Source organism: Rhinolophus sinicus, chromosome 3 (assembly GCF_057876585.1).
Source record: "Rhinolophus sinicus isolate RSI-liver-muscle chromosome 3, RSI-T2T, whole genome shotgun sequence".
In the NCBI taxonomy this organism is placed as follows: domain Eukaryota; kingdom Metazoa; phylum Chordata; class Mammalia; order Chiroptera; family Rhinolophidae; genus Rhinolophus; species Rhinolophus sinicus.
Window position 1 is genome coordinate 104,430,269 of NC_142503.1, and position 17,864 is coordinate 104,448,132.

Genomic DNA, 17,864 nt, shown 5'->3' on the forward strand with positions numbered 1-17,864 from the left:
TTGTTTCAGTTAAAAGTTTAAAACAGGTCCCTGTTACTCCATCTTTGCCCGAAGCAGAAGTTGGTTCTTTTAAAAAAATATGAACAACTCAAGATAGTTTCTGTTGATAAGGCTGTAGTCAAGCGGACCAAAGGACCAAAGAAAAGATATTGTAACTATAAAAAAATGAAGTAATAGGAAATGACTTAAATGGAGCAAGAAATCCTCTCCTCCAAACGGGGTTGTCTTTAAAAGGGCACATTGTAAACAAATGGGACAAGAATTGCCAGTTGACATTCAGGTCCCAGTTTGATAGCCATGTAATTTATTTATAACTTACACCATTAGTGGTGATGATGATTTTTTATTCTTTGGTCCTTTGGTTTTTCTTTTCTTCCTGTGTTCTTGTTCCAGTCAAGGATATAATAAGAATTTATAATGGCAAGTTAAGCCATTAAAAAAAATTATCGCCTTTAAGGGACAAATAAAAGGAGGTATGAAAGATTTAGTATTCTGTATTTATCGGATCCTAGGTCTTTTGTCTGTATCTTTAGATGGTTTTGACTTTTTTCTTAGCTTTTCTCTTGAGATTTTTTTTGTTAAATTATCAGAAAACATGAGCTGATAAGTCTTCTTGACACTTTCATTGACCCAAGTTCTCTTTACTTCAAATTACTCTAGGAAGTTGATAATACAGTTTTTAGTAGATTCTTTATTTCATTAAATCTCTGAGTAATATTAATGTGTTTTTTTGTATGGTTTTAGTAGGTGTAATTATCAAAAAGTTCCATCACCTGAGTTTTAATTACAGCGCTATGATGTGGTTTCTTGGTGTTAAAGTTTTCACATATATGTACTTATTACAGACATCACAGCGATTTTCTTCAGTTGATGAAGAAGCAAAGCTTCATAAGACTATGTCTCAAGGAGAGATTACGAAGTTGGCAGTGAGACAGAAGGCTTCAGATACGGATCTAAGGTATAAAGCATACACTGAGAGTTAATAGGGGTAAAATAATTTTATTTCTTAATGCTCTAGAGTTATATACTGAGCCTCTTTTTAAAAGCCTAATTGGTTGAGCAGCTAGTTTTGAAATTTAACTGTTTTCAACAAGTATTAAGTACCTACTCTGTGACAGGCACATAATAGTTCAGATATCTAAAATGAGCTTTGTCTTTCTATATGTTTAGTAGTGTGATTTGGTCAAAGTTTTTAAATCATTATATGACTTCTGATTTTTTGTTGTCAAAGAAAAGAGATTAGACCAGATAAGATTCAAAATATTTTCCATCTAAGTATTCTACAAATTGAACTGGAAACAACTTTTAGGAAATAATTATGTTCTCTTTAAGAGAATACATGGAATTATTATTTGTCAAATAAATATCGTTGTCTCTTATTGTGTTATATAAGTCGGTTGGGCCCTCACTGATCACTTGAAGATCACACTGAAATCTATCTGGTTCATAACCCTATTAAAGACAACTTCCTTGGATTGTGACTATAGAGGCATAATCCAAAGTAACCCAAATCCAGAGCAGATTATCCTAGAGATCAAATTTTGGCAAACAAGATAACATAGTAGAAAGAACATACAGCTGCAGATAACAGATTAAATATATAAATTTAATTTTCACGTCTTCCTCCAACATTGGTAAAATGACAAAACCTATATAGGATAAAAAACAAAAGCAAAACAAGAGGAGACAACAATAACAAAACCGTGGAATCCAAAAAGTAAATAGACAAATTTTAAAAGTCTTGGTAGGAGAAAGCTGATTCCTAAACCAACTAAGTAAAGCTGAGAAAGAAGCATCAAGTTGACTGATCTTCCCCAATCCTAGCAGAAAACAGATTTATTTCCTGGAAAGGATAAAACAGAAGATCCTTGCACTGGGAGACTACCAGATACAGTTGAGGCCTGGGGTACCTACTTGGCACAGGCAATTTAGTGAATGTTTACATACTGAATGTTCAAGATTGCCCAGCTTTTTTCCTTGACTCAGCTTCCTTGACATTTCATGTACCCTCTAAGCAGGAGGTTCAAAGAGTTTTTAGGACGTTTGTCCCACCCTCTAGGAAAGACCTAGACATATTTGTATCAGAGGCTCTCCCTATAAAACAAAACAGCCAGATAACCCTACAAGGAAGACCACAGTTAGAAAGGTTCACCAGTGCACACTAGAGCTTTCAAACAGCTTTTTTTAAAACATATTTTTGATTGCCACACATTTGAGGAAACATCTTATATGAAACTAAAACTAATGGATAAAATACAACTCAGAAGAAATTAACTATGCAAGGGAAAGAAAACTTCGAGAGGCAAGTACAGCTATCAACAGACCTGCATAAATAAACTACGTCTGTGAAACTAGAATGCGTGAAAGAAACATTCATAATAAAAAGAGCTTTTGAAAATCAAAATTATAATAGCATAAAGAATCAACTCAAATGAGTTACAAAGAAAGCTGAGGACATATCCCAGAAAACTAAGCAAATAGACAGATGGAAGAGACAAGAAAAGATAAAATTAGAGGAGTAGTTCCGGAGATCCCATGACCTACTGATAGGAGCTCTGAAAGGTAGAACAAAGAAAATGGAGGGGAGCTAATCATTAATAAAGTAATTCAAATAAATTTTACAGAACAAAAGGACATAAGTTTTTAGATTGCAAGGGCCTACTGAGTGCCTAATATAATGGATGAAAATAGACCCATACCAAAAGACGTGTTGTTATAAAATGATAGTAACAAAAGGAATCTCCATTGTGAAGGTGAAAGTAGCTTTTCAAATGATAGTTGTACAGCAAGCACTGAAGGAAACCACACCAGATTGGAGCAGGTCAGAAGGCTCTGGGAGAGATTTCAAGAACATGAAACGGATAGAGAGTACTTACTATGTTTGAAAATGTTGAGAGGGGATATACACCAATGGGGAAACACCAATGAGGATATACACCAACTGGAGGTGTATTGTATGTAGAAAAGAAGCAAATGTAAAACAAAACATTTATTAACTTTAGAAAAAAGTAGGTTATGCAGGGAACTACGTGACTCAGTTATGAATATATTTACATAATAAAAGTAAATAGTGAATGTTACTAAAAGAATATACTGTATATTGATCTAACTATAATTATGTATCGTTCTATTGGGGGCATTCTGTGTTTGTGGAGGGGTTAGAACAGAAGTGGTAGAACATGCTTAATCATTATCTGTGGTCACAAATACGATAGCAATATATGTAAATATTAAAATAATTAGTTAAATCAATTCAAAAGGGTTGCCTGTAGGGAGCAGAAAAGGAATGAGAATGGCAGAAGGATGCTGTTATTTGTAATAAGCCTTGTAGAAAATTTGTCTTTACCCTATATGGACGTATAGGTTTAGTAATAAGCTTTGGAAAAAAGAACATGGGCTTCAAAACCAGATAGATCTCATTGTAACTTCCAGTTCCATCAACCTTCTGAGCCTTAGTTTGCTCATGTGTAACAATAATAATACCTATTTATCATAGTATACAAATGACCCTTAAAACATGTTTGAACTGTGTGGGTCCACTTCTATGCAGATTTTTTGCAATAAGTACATACAATACTGTAAATGTATTTTCTCTTCCTTATGCTTTTCTTAATAATATTTTCTTTCCTCTAGGTTACTTTATTGTAAAAATACAGCATATGATACATATAATATACAAAATATGTGTTAATCGATAGTTTATGTTATCGATAAGGCTGCCAGTCAACAGTAGGCTACTAGTACTTAATTTTGGGGGAGTTGGAAGTTATATGCGGATTTTCGACTGTGCAGGGAATTGGTGCCTCTAGGCCCTGTATTGTTCAAGGGTCAGCTGTAGTTGTAAAAATTAGACATACCATATATAAGGTGTAACACCTGGCTTCTAGTAGATGTTCAGATGTTTTATTTTGATTGACTCAATGAACATACGAAGGAACAAACAAATTAATGTGCAAATAAGCCTCCTAGTACGGAATTAGGATATTTGATATATGGTCAGTAAATGTCAGCTGTTGTTATTATATGAAGGTGTTTCCTTGATTTATGTGATAGGCGAGAGTATATAAGCACTAAGAATGAGACAGTCTAGCATATAGGTGTGATTCTCAACTTTGTCACGCACAGGCTTTATGACCTTGGGAGAATTACCTACCTAATGTTTAAGTCTCCAGCTTTTCACCTGTAAAATGGTTATAACAGTTTGAAAATACACTTGTTATAATTAAATAAAGTAATCCTATACAAGCAATTAGCACAATGCCTGGAGCAAGATAACTCAAATAAGTGGTGGCTTCTGTTAATAATGTTGATGATTCATGAATCTAAAAGAGTAACAGTAAAATGTTTATCATATAATGGTAAGTGGAAAGATTTAAAATTGTTATCTGCATCATGATTACAATGATGTAAGAGGGCATGCTATGGATAAAGCCGGGAAGAAGATTACCAAAAAAAGTAAACTAATATGTTTCAGAGTGATGGGATATCAGTGATTTCTTTAGAAGTATTTTCTTTCTTGTTAAGTTGTCTATACACTAAATCCAAGATGAAAGGAAAGCAAAAATGAAGAGATGCCAGTTTAGGAATTAGAAAACCTGAGTTGGAATCCTAGTTCCACTATTTTGTAGTCATTTATTTTAGGGAATTATTTAATGTCTCTGGGTCTTCTTATTTCTGTATTCATGATGAGGAATCTGTGTACCTTTCAGATGAAGTTTAAATGTAAAATTGAAAATTAAATATGATTAAATTTATGTGTGAAGGTTAAATGAAGAAGTGCACGTGATAGGTCTTTATAATGTAGCTTAAAGTGATGTGCAGATATTACTGGGATGTGCTAATTTCCATTTTTACCTTTGTTTTTTATTTTTATTTTTTAAATAGACCTCAGAGAGCTAGGATGAGATTCTGGGCCAAAGGGAAACAAGGGGAGAAGAAGACTACCAGAGTGAAACCTGCCACCCATTCGGAGGTTTCGGCACTCTTTCCTGGTTCAGATTCGATTCCAGCTCATCCGTTTCCAGATGGTAAAAATAGACAAAGGATGGAGATTGTCTTCATAATTCCTGTTTACTCTTTCTGAAAGTTTGCTGTTGCTTTAGTATTTGTAATGGTAATCCTGTTGACTAGATATCCTAATGAGATAGGACCGGGATTGTTAAATCTTTCCTTAACTAAAAGATAATTATAAAATTACATTGTATCTATAATATAATATAAGTTCCAAGGAAATATGGCACAAAATAGTGAAGCAACAACTACTTCAAGAATGGTTGTGAATCTTTGGTTAGACTGTAGTTTTCTAAAGTGCTAAAATTTGGCCATCATGCACTCACTTAACAAATTTGTATTACTAATAAAAATTAATAAGATAGCAGCTAATATATGAGTGGTTACTGCATACAAGACACTGTACTAAGCATGTATGCATTACGTCATTGATCCTCGCAACAATTTTTTGAGGCTGGTATGATTATTCCCAATTTATAGATGAGAAAACAGGCACACAGAAGTTACCTACTTATATAGTAATTGGCAGCAATGAAATTTGAATCCAGGAAGTCTAGCTCTAGGGTCAGTGTTCTTAACCACCATGCTGTATATTAAGCATGTCAGTGTGTTAGTGTGTGGGATTTTATAATGGTAGCTCTTATTTTAACTTTTGGGGGCATCAATCATAACACATTTGAAAGGACCCAACAGTTAGTTCATCTGTTGAGAAAACTCTCCAAGGGTTCCAGTAAGCCCACTATTAGATTACCCCGTTCTTCCCAAGCCCTTTGCTCAAGCATGTATGAACATTTTTAATTACTGTGTGAAGATGTCAGCTATCTTCAACAGGGATATACATCAGAGATGGGTATGTGGTAATGAGTGTGAAATACCAGTGTGTGGGTGAAATATCAGTATTGAATGAATAAAATAGAAAGAGGTCCTAGGAAGAAAGTTATTATCGCGTAAAGGAAGATAGAACAGACATAATTACAGTAAGTAAACAAAACTTCTTTAGGATAAGATAAAGGGACAAAGGAGGAAAGATCATTATGCTTCATATAGGAATGAATGAGCCAGAGGCACCTGTGTGTCAGAGGGAAAGATGATAGAAATGTAGTTAGAGCCTTGTTTTTGTGTCTTGTGGCTTTGCTCCTATCAGTTGGCAAACTGATACGGATAAAACCAATTATGAATTATGTAAGTGAATACTACAAGTTCAGTTTAGAAGATTTGAAGTTTCTTATTACATTATGAAGAGGATCAATTTCTTTTATCTGGTTTGCAGTAATCATTCTAAATTTTTAATGTTTCACAGTTATAGTCTCCACTGCTAATTTCCAAGATGGAAGCGTAAAGCTCTTTAGTTGAAGCATATATTATTGGCAGATGTCATTCTGTGTTTGCTTCATAAGGCTGCGTGTATAAAGATTAAGATTGTAGATTTTCAGGAAAAACCACAAATATGTGGAGACTAAACAGTATACTTTTAAAGAACGACTGGGTCAAAGAAGAAATAAGAGGAGAGATCAAAAGATACATAGAAACAAAAGAGAATGAAAATACATCCTACCAAAATTTTCGGGATGCAGTGAAAGCCGTTTTGAGAGGGAAGTTTATATCATTACAGGCTTATCTCAAGAAACAAGAAAAATCCCAGATAAATAACCTCACGTTACACCTTAAAGAACTAGAAAAATAAGAAAAAATGAAACCCGAGGTCAGTATAAGAAAGGAAATAATAAAAATCAGAGCAGAACTGAATGAAAGAGAGAACAAAAAGACAATAGAAAAATATGACAAAGAGCTGGTTCTTTGAAAAGATTAATAAAATTGACAAACCCTTGGCTAGACTCACTAAGATAAAAAGAGAAAAGCACTAATAAAATCAGAAATGAAAGGGGAAGTTATCACAGGATGCCACAGAAATACAAAGGATCATCCAACAATACTATGAAAGATATATGCCACCAAATACAATAACCTAGAAAAAATGGACAAATTCTTAGAAACATATAGCCTTCCTAGGCTGAATCACGAAGAACTGCAAAATCTACATAGACCGATCACCAGTAAGGAAATTGAATCAGTCAACCGAAACCTTCCCAAAAGCACAAGTCCAGGACCAGATGGCTTCACTAGTGAATTCTACCAAACCTTCAAAGAGGATCTAATACCTGTCCTGCTCAAAATCTTCCAAAAAATAGAAGAAGAGGCAATACTCCCTAACTCATTTTATGAGGCCAACATTACCCTGATATCAAAATCTGATAAGGAAAATACAAAAAAAGAAAACTACAGACCAGTATCTCTGATGAATACAGACGCAAAAATCCTAAACAAAAATTCTAGCAAATTGAATGCAACAGTGCATTAAAAAGATTATTCATCACGACCAAGTGGGGTTCATCCCAGGAGCACAAGGATGGTTCAACATACGCAAATCCATCAAGGTGATACATCACATAAACAAAATAAAGGACAAAAATCATATGATTGTATCAACTGATGCAGAAAAAGTGTTTTCAAGATACAATATCCGTTTATGATGAACACACTTAATAAAATAGGTATAAAAGGAAAATACCTTAACATAATAAAGGTCATATATGACAAACCCTCAGCTAATATCATAATTAACGGTGAATAATTGAAGCCCTTTGCTCTACATTCAGGAACACGACAGGGCTGTCCCCTATCACCTCTGCTTTTCAACAGTGTTGGAAGTCGTCGCCAGAGCAATCAGGCAAGAGAAATAAATAAAAGGCATCCAAATTGGGAATGAAGAAATTAAATTGTCATTCTTTGCAGATGACATGATGCTATATGTAACAAACCCTAAAGACTCCACCAAAAAGCTATTAGAAACAATCAACCAATACAGTAAAGTTGCCGGCTACAAAATCAACATACAAAAGTCCATTGCATTCCTATGTACTAACAATGAAATCTCAGAAAAAGAAAGTAAAAAAAAAAAAAAAACAAACAATTCCTTTTGCAATTGCAATAAAAAGAATAAAATACCTAGGAATAAACTTAACCAAGGATGTGAAAGACCTGTATGCTGAAAACTATAAGACATTTTTAAAAGAAATTGAAGAAGACACAAAGAAATGGAAAGACATTCTGTGCTCATGGATTGGAAGAGTCAACATAGTTAATATGGCCGTATTACCCAAAGCAATATAGAGATTTAATGCAATCCCCATCAAAAACCCAATGGCATTTTTTAAAGAAATAGAACAAAAAATCATCAGATTTGTATGGAACCACAAAAGACCCTGAACAGCTGAAGCAATCCTAAGAACAAAGAACAATGCTGGAGGTATCACACTCTCTGACTTTAGCTTGTACTACAGGGCAGCAGTAATCAAAACAGCATGGTATTGGCAGAAAAACAGACACGTAGAACAATGGAATAGAATTGAGAACCCAGAAATAAACCCACATAAATAATGGACAGATACTTTTTGACAAAGAAGCAAGAAACATACAATGGAGCAAAGACAACCTCTTCAACAAATGGTACTGGGAGAATTGGATAGCCACATGCAAAAGAATGAAACTGGACTGCTATCTGTCACCATGTACCAAAGTTAATTCAGAATGGATCAAAGACCTAAGCATAAGAGCTGAAACAAACTGCATAGAAGAACATAGGTACTAAACTTACGGACCTTGGGTTCGAAGGGCATTTTATGAATTTGACTCCAAAGACAAGGGAAGTGAAAGCTAAAACAAATGAATGGGACTATAGTAAATTTAAAAGCTTCTGCACAGCAAAAGAAACCATCGACAAAATAAAGAGGCAGCCAACTGAATGAGAGAAGATTTTTGCAAACGGCACCTCCCACAAGGGGCTAATATCCAAAATATGCAAGGAACTCATACAACTCAACAACAAAAAAAACAACCCAATTGAAAAATGGGCAGAGGACATTTCTCTAAAGAGGACATAAAATTGGCAAATAGACATATGTAAAAATGCTAAACATCAGTAATCATCAGAGAAATGCAAATAAAAACAATAATGAGATAACACCTCACCCCAGTCAGAATGGCTATCATCAACAAGACAAATAGTAACAAGTGTTGGAGAGGCTGTGGAGAAAAAGGAACCCTCCATACACTGTTGGTGGGAATGCAGACTGGTGCAGCCGTTATGGAAGGGAGTGTGGAGATTCCTCAAAAAATTAAGAATAGAATTACCATGTGACCCAACATATGACCCTCTCCTGGGTATTTACCCAAAGAATCTGAAAACATTTATCCATAAAGACGTGTGCTCCAATGTTCATTGCAACTTTATTTACGGTGACCAAGACATGGAAACAACCAAAATGTCCTTTGATAGGTGAATGGATAAAGAAGTTGTGGTATATGTACACAATGGAATACTATTCGGCGGTAAGAAAAGATGAAATAGGAACATTTGTGACAACATGGAAGGATCTTGAGATTATTATGCTAAGCGAAATAAGTCAGACAGAAAAAGCAGAGAACCATATGATTTCACTGATATGTGGTATATAAAACTGAAAACAACAAAAGAACAAGACAGTCAAATGAAGAAACAAAAACTCATAGACACAGACAATAGTTTAGTGGTTACCAGAGGGGGGCTCTAGAAGAGAGTAAGTAAACGGGGTCTAATATATGGTGATGGAAAGAGAACTGATTCTGGGTGGTGAACATACAATGTGAAATATAGATAATGTATTACACAATTGTACACCTGAAATCTATGTAACTTTACTTTCACCGCAATAAACTTTAATTAAAAAAAAAGAAATATGGAAAAAAAAAGTTCGTAGCTTTTTATTTATCTTTGGGTAGAAATTTATTAAAGTAGCCCTTGTTTTTAATGGTGAAATAGGATTATAGACAGTTTCTTTAGTAACCATTTTTTATTGTAAGAAAGATAATGACTTTGCTAAATGAAATAATAGATACTTATATATCTAGGTTATATAATGGAATTAAAATCAGGTGATACCAGTTGGAATATACTTGTATCCTGTATCTGTATAATTTTTATTCTGGTGCCATATCTAAGACTGGGTTTGTCTCACTTCCTGCCTGAGGTGGAATTAAGCATTTAGTAGGAAGCTACTTCTTTTTCCCCTTATCAGAATTGGCTTTTAGGTGGGATGAGACTATACCACTGGACAGAGAGTAAGGTGAATACATGTGGGATAAACCACCAGATATGTGCAGTGAGAAGGGGCCAACATTCTCATCGAGCCCAGTAGGGTTTTGGCAAATCCAGTGTAGTTCTAGATTGTAACGGACTGCATGGAATCCAGTTTCTCTGGTGTAAACAATTGTTGAAAAATTCTGTTGTGCTTTTCAATTTTATATACAAAGCCAATTCATTCCAGGAATTCTCTGAGAGATTCAGATAGTTATTTGGGAGATATATAAGAAAATCCTAAATACAAAAGAGACCAAGCACAAGAGGCCAGTTGTTACCTGACTCTCTAAACAGGTTGCCAGGCTAACACCAGGTGTTATTACTGAAACATTTATGGCTTTAGCCCCTTTAGTAAGGAGATAATAATAATAATTACTAAACTTCACTGGTTTGTTGGACTTTTATTTAGCTGGATGTTCTTTCAAACAGAGTGAAGCTATGACTGGGTTAACAGTCAGCATTTAACATTGTAGTGTGATTGTGTCTCTGGTATCTGGGCTTCAGTTCTACAAGACATTTCCATCCTGGTTTTCAATATCAGACCATTTCCCGTTGAAAAATGGTAATTCTTAAATATATTTTCTGTATAAATGTGCAATCTGAATTTATTGCTTAACTGTCTGACCTCAACCATTAATGTTACTGTGTTCTTCAGATATGTACTGCGTTTCCTACAGTGACTTACTAAAGGAACTTAAAAAGAAGGATGTGGCGATTTCAATATTTTCACTAAATTTCTTTTTTTTCTTTTCTTTCTCTTTTTTGTCTACTCTGTCTTGAATTGCAGAATCAGCTCATCGTCACCCAACACCTCCTTTGAGCCCAGAGCTGCCTGGTAGTTGCCAGAAGGAGTTCAAGGAGAACAAAGAGCCTTCGCCAAAGGCGAGGCGCAGGCGCAGTGTGAAGATCAGCAGCGTGGCCTTGGAGTCTGTGCAGCAGCAGAACGATTCCATCCAGATCATAGCGAGCGCCAGTGATTTAAAAAGCATGGATGAGTTTCTTCTGAAAAAGGTACACTTTGCATGCTGAGTCAGGCCCCTGAGCAGTTTGACTGTGGAATATTTGTATATGTCAGGATATGGCCCCTACAGATCAAGATGACAAACGCTTCAGTAAGTGCGATGGAAGGCGCAAATGCATTAGTATGATGTGCATTAGTCAGACTGGGCAAACAGGATTTATAGTTTTAGGCTTTACTGTCAACTTCCATTTTACTATAGCTGTCATGTTATACTTGTATATTACATATGTGAAGGTGAGGCTTATTGCACCCTTGAAGTTTTCCTGGTAGCAGAACTGTAGAATCATAACTGTTAGAAAGGTCATTAGAAATCACCTAATAGCAATAAAACTCAGGCTATCGTGCTTTTACCATAACAAGCCATAACAGCGATGGCTTGTACTTCCAGGGCAGTCATTGTTGAAGAAACAGCATGTGTCAACTGTTGCATTCACCTCTTTTCAGTTAGTTGATTGTGTACAAAAATTCTTTCTGTGGTCCCCAGATGAACGACCTAGATAATGAAGACAGCAAAAAAGACACACTAGTGGATGTTGTATTTAAAAAAGCCCTGAAAGAATTTCGGCAGAATATCTTCAGCTTTTATTCATCTGCATTGGCGGTAAGTTGGGCAGTGTTAGGATATATTCAGTGGCTCAACACAAGAAAAATTTGTTAATACTGTAGAAAATAATAGAGGCCATGTTCATCTAGAGATTGCTCTAGTTCCTTGTTTTTGTTTTAGGGATAGAGCGAGAAAAGCATACTGACTGACCTCAGATTAACTGCTTCCTTGAATTTACTTGAGCAGTTTTCTTCCCCCCCTTAGGTATATTTTCATCTTAAGATACTGAATTTAGACATTCTGAGTATGATTCTATTTCAGCCAGTGGCTCTCTACTATTTTGACTTATCATAATCATTTAGCTCTAGCTTCTAATTCTTACATGTATGGAATTATTATACAACTTTTTTCCAGTGGAATTAGAGTTTTGTTCACTGGTTTCTATATATCAGTTGACATCGCTTTTAAAATCACTTTCAAATTTACTTTGTACTTTTTTTTGTATTGGTTGTGTTTTAGAAAATTTATTTTTGATGCTAAATTACATAATAATACTTTATAAAATCTTTATTAGTATCTACAAATTATCACATTTATTCTATAAAATAATTTATATTTAATTGGGTTTTCTTTTTCGATCTATTATTCATTGTGAAAAGAGAAATCAGGAAAACTTTCTTGTGTATCCTTTACTTTTTCATTCTCAATATAAGATTTTTGCCTTTTAAAAATAGGAATCCATACAGTCTGAAAGACTTGAATTTCAAGAACATAATAAAGTAGTAATCAGGGTACTGCAAGTGACTAGATTTGGGTAGGGACAGTGTTAGCCATATTTTTCTAATCCTACCCACTTACTTATGCTTCCTACCTGTATTTCCTAGACTAGGGAGGGGCTTAGGGTTATTAGATGCTCCAGTACACTTTGAATCACATAGGAAGAGCTAACATTATGAAGCAGAGCTTAATGGTGGTTTTCTAACCCCGGATCAAAAAAGTTCAACTTCTAATTCTGAGGAGGTGAAAGACAACTGCTAAATGTATAGAATTTAGAATTCTATTTTGTTTGGGTCACTTAAAGTCTTTCTTTTCCTGTAAAGATTCCAGACCTCATTTAAATAAGTTAAAAGGAATTCCATGTAGATTCCTCCTCAGGTAATACAGTGTTACTCTAGGCATGTCACTCTTTGGAAAAACAAAGAAGGTTACCTAGTAAAATATCATTCGGCAAGGATTCAAGTATTCACTCTTTCTTTCTTTTCCTTTTTTAAAATCAAATTTATTTGGGTGACATTATTTAATGAGATTATATAAGTTTCAAGTGTACAATATTATAGCACATCATCTATATTGCATTGTGTGCTTATCACCCAGTCAGTTCTCCTTCCATCACCCCATTACCTTCTTCAACCTTCCCCCACTCCTCTTCCCCTCTGGTCATCACTGTACTGTTGTCTGTGTAAATGAGGTTTTTGTTTGTTTTGTTTATTTGTTGCTTTCTGTTTTATATCCCACACATGGGTGAAGTCATATGATTCTTGTCCTTTTCCATCTGACTTATTTTGCTTAGCATGATAATCTCAAGATCCAACTGTGTTGTCGCAAATGGCAGTCTTTCACCTTTTCTTATGGCGGAGTAGTAGTCCGTTATGTATTTGTACCACATCTTCTTTATCCAATCACCTATCAAAGGACATTTTGGTTGTTTCCATGTCTTGGCCATTGTGAATAATGCTGCAGTGAACATAGGGGTACACATATCTTTAGTGATAAATGTTTTCAGATTTTTTGGGTAGATACTCAGAAAAGGGATTGCTGGGTACTTCTAGTCTTAATTTTTTTGGGAACCTCTGTACTGTTTTCCATAGTGGCTGTACCAATTTGCATTCCTACCAGCAGTGTAGGAGGATTCCTTTCTCTCCATATTCTCTCCAACACTTGTTATTATTTGTCTTATTGATGATGGCCATTCTAACAGATGTGAGGTGGTATCTCATTGTGGTTTTCATTTGCATTTTCCTTACAGCTAGTGGAGATGAGCATCTTACATCTGTCAGTCTTCTTACATCTGTATGTCTTCTCAGGAAAAATGTCTGTTCAGGTCCTCTATCCATTTTTTAAATTGGATTATTTGTTCTGTTGTTGTTGAGTTGTACGAGTTTTTTATATATTTGGGATATTAACCCCTTATGGGAGGCATTGTTTGCAAATATCTTCTCCCTCAGTTGGTTGCCCCTTTGTTTTGTTGATAATTTCTTTTGCTATGCAGAAGCCTTTTAGTTTGATACTGTTCCATTCATTTATTTTTGCTTTTACTTCCCTTGCCCTTGGGGTCAAATTCATAAAATCCTCTCTGAGACCAAGGTCCATAAGCTTAGTATTTATGTTTTCTTCTATGTATTCAATTGTTTCAGTTTTATATTTAGGTCTTTGATCCATTTTGAGTTAACTTTTGTGTATGGTGACAAATAGCAGTCTAGTTTCATTCTTTTACATGTGGCTTTCCACTTACCCAGCACCATTTATTGAAGAGACTTTCTTTTCTCTGTTGTATGTTTTGGCTCCTTTTTTGAAAATTAGTTGCCCATGTATTTCTGGGCTCTCAATTACATTCATTTGGTCTTTTTATCTATTTTTCTGCCAATACCAAACTGTTTTGATTATTGTAGCTTTGTAGTGTAATTTGAAGTCATGGACTGTGATACCTCCAGCTCTGTTCTTTTTTCTTAGGATTGCTTTGGCTATTTTGGGCTTTTTGTGGTTCCGTGCAAATTTGATGATTTTTTTGTTCTGTTTCTTAGAGAAATGTCATTAGGATGGGGAATGCATTAAATCTGTATATTGCTTTGAGTAATACAGCCATTTTAACTACGTTGATTCTTCCAATCCATGAACACAGAATATCTTTCCATTTTTCCTTCTTCAGTTTCTTCCAATATCTTAGAGTCTTGATGTATAGGTCCTTCATATCTTTTGTTAAGTTTATTCCTTTTTTGTTTCAATTGCAAATGAAATTTTTTCATTTCTTTTTTTGAAATTTTGTGCACTGGTTCTGTACATTGATTTTTTAATCCTGCACCTGTGCTGTATTTGTTTATTGTCTCTGATAGGTTTTTGGTGGAGTCTTTAGGGTTTTCTCTGTGAAGAATCACGTCATCTGCAAAAAGTGACAGTTTTACTTCTTCATTCCCAATTTGTGTGTTTTTTATTTCTTTCTCTTGCCTGATTGCTCTGGCGAGGACTTCCAGTACTGTGCTAAATAGCAGTGGTGAGAGTGGGCATCCTTGTCTTGTTCGTGATCATCATGGAAAAGCTTTCAGTTTTTCACTGTTGAGTATGATATTAGCTGAGGGTTTGTGATGTGTGGCCTTAATTATTATGTTGAGGCACTTTCTTTCTATCCCATTATATGGAGCGTTTTAATCATAAAAGGATGGTGTATCTTGTCAAATGCATTTTTCCGTCTATTGATATCATATGATTTTTATCCTTTATTTTGCTGATATGGTGTATCACATTGATTGATTTGTGTATGTTGAACCATCGTTATGCCCCTGAATGAACCACACTTGATTGTGATGTGTTATCTTTTCATTGTATTCATTTTGCTAGTATTTTGTTTAGGATTTTTGTATCTATATCAGAGATATTGGTCTGTAAGAGTGTGTGTGTGTGTGTGTGTGTGTGTGTGTGTGTGTGTGTGTATGTGTGTGTGTGTTGTTCTTACCAGGTTTGGGTATCAGGATAATGTTGGCCTCATAAAATGAGTTAGTAATTATTGCCTCTTTTTCAATTTTTTGGAAGAGTTTGAAAGGATGGGTATTAAATCTTTGAATATTTGGTAGAATTCATTAGTGAAGTCCTGGACTTTTACTTTTCGGGAGGTTTCTGATGACTATTTCAATTTCCTTACTGTTGATCAGTCTATTTAGTCTAGGAAAGTTATGTTTTTAAGAACTTGTCCATTTCTTCTAGGTTATCGAATTTGGTGGCATATAGTCTTTCATAGTATTCTTGTATAGTCCATTGTATTTCTGTGGTGTCCATTATAACTTCTCTTTCATTTATGATTTTGTCTATTTGAGTCTTTTCTCATTTTTCCTTAGCCAGAGGTTTGTCAGTTTTATTAATCTTTTTTTTTAACAGGACTTTATTGATGGGGGGAACAGTGTGTACTTCCAGGACTTTTTTCCAAGTCAAGTTGTTGTCCTTTCAGTCTTAGTTGTGGAGGGTGCAGATCAGCTTCAAGTTGTTGTCCTTTCAGTCTTAGTTGTGGAGGGTGCAGCTCAGCTCCAGGTCCAGTTGCCATTGCTAGTTGCAGGGGGTGCAGCCCACCATTCCTTGCGGGAGTTGATCTGGCAGCCTTGTGGTTGAGAGCCCACTGGCCCATGTGGGAATTGAACCAGCAGCCTTTGGAGTTAGGAGCATGGAGCTCTAACCGCCTGAGCCACCAGGCCGGCCCCTTTATTAATCTTTTTAAAGAATCAACTCTTTGTTGCATTATTTTTTTTCTATTGTGTTTTTGTTCTTTATTTCATTTAATTCTGCTCTGATTTTTATTATTTCCTTCTTTCTACCGACTTTTGGATTTTTCTTTTTTCCTAGTTCTTTAAGGTGAAATGTTAGGTTATTTATTTTTATTTCTTGAGTTAAACCTGTAATGATACAAACTTCCTTCTAATTACTGCTTTTGCTATATCCCCAAAATTTTGATATGTTATATTATCATTCTCATATGTCTCTGTTCTTTGATCTCTTATTTCTTCTTTGACCCATTGTTAACTTTGTTTCCCTGAAAATAAGACTGGGTCTTATATTAAGGTTTGCTCCAAAAGACGCATTAGGGCTTATGTTCAGGGATGTCATCCTGAAAAATCATGCTAGGGCTTACTTTCCAGTTAGGTTTTATTTTCGGGGAAACACAGTAGTAACATGTTGTTTAATATCCACATTTTTGTGGTTTTTCCTGCTTGCTTTTTGTATGTGATTTCCAATTTCAAAGCATTGTGACTGGAGAATTTGTTTGGTATGATTTCAGTCTTATTAAATTTGTTGAGGTTAATTTTGTGTCCCAACATATGGTCTATATTTGAGAATGTTCCATGTTCACTAGAGAAGAATGTATATTCTGTTGTTCTGAGATGAAAAACTCTGTAAATATTAATTATGTCCATTTCATCTAATATGTCATTTATGGCAGATATTTCCTTATTGATTTTCTGTTTGGACAATCTATCTATAGCTGTCAATGGGGTATTTAGTTCCCCTACTATTGTTGTGCTTTATTAGTTTTCCCTTTAGTTCTGTTACTAGTTGCTTTATAAATTTTCGTACTCCCATGTCGGATGCATATATATTGATAAATGTTATGTCTTCTTGATGTATTGTCTTCATTATCATTATAAATTGTGCATCGTTGTCTCTTTTTTATCTTGAAATCTATTTTGTCTGATGTAAATATGGCTATATTTGATTTTCTCTGGATGCCATTTGCTTGGAGTATCATTTTCCATCCCTTCTTTTTGAGTCTGTTTGTCCTTGTAGCTGAAATGTGTCCCTGAAGGCAGCATATAGTTGGATTTTCTTTTTTGATCCAACTGTGCCTTTTAATTGGTGAGTTCAATCCATTTACATTTAGGATGATTATTGATATATGAGGATTTCCTACAGCCATTTTGTCTGTTTTCTGGTAACTTGGTATCTTCATTGTTTCTTTTCCCTTGTGTTTCTGTCTGTTGTTATACTTTGGTGATATTCTATGATTTTATGCTTTTTGTCTTCTTTTTTATGTTTGTGTTTCAGTTCTAGATTCTTTTTGTATGGTTACCATTAAGATCATGCAAAAGAAAATTTCATATATACAATATTCCTTTTTCTTCTGATTGCATCTTACCTCTATTCACCCGTGCAAGTTCAGTCCTTTACCCCTCCCCTTTTTTTGTTTTTGTCATAAATTATCCCTTTTTATGATGTGAGTTCATTTCCAAGCTGTAATAGCTATTGTCTTCTTTTTTTTAAAATTAAAGTTTATTGGGGTTCACAATGGTCAACAAAACTACATAGGTTTCAAGTGTACAATTCTATAATACATCATCTGTATATTGCGTTATTTG

At 34.8% G+C, this 17,864-nt stretch overlaps 1 protein-coding gene across 18 annotated transcripts in view; it reads left to right on the forward strand.

Moving 5' to 3' along the window:
• Window positions 1-17,864, forward strand: part of MYO9A (myosin IXA) — a 265,016-nt gene that overhangs the window by 190,148 nt on the left and 57,004 nt on the right. For all 18 annotated transcript variants that reach the window (XM_074328212.2, XM_074328213.2, XM_074328218.2 and 15 more), the window contains 4 exons: window positions 846-958; window positions 4,885-5,027; window positions 10,974-11,197; window positions 11,692-11,808. In XM_074328212.2, the coding sequence (XP_074184313.2) occupies window positions 846-958; window positions 4,885-5,027; window positions 10,974-11,197; window positions 11,692-11,808 (597 nt within the window). The remainder of the gene's footprint in view (window positions 1-845; window positions 959-4,884; window positions 5,028-10,973; window positions 11,198-11,691; window positions 11,809-17,864) is intronic.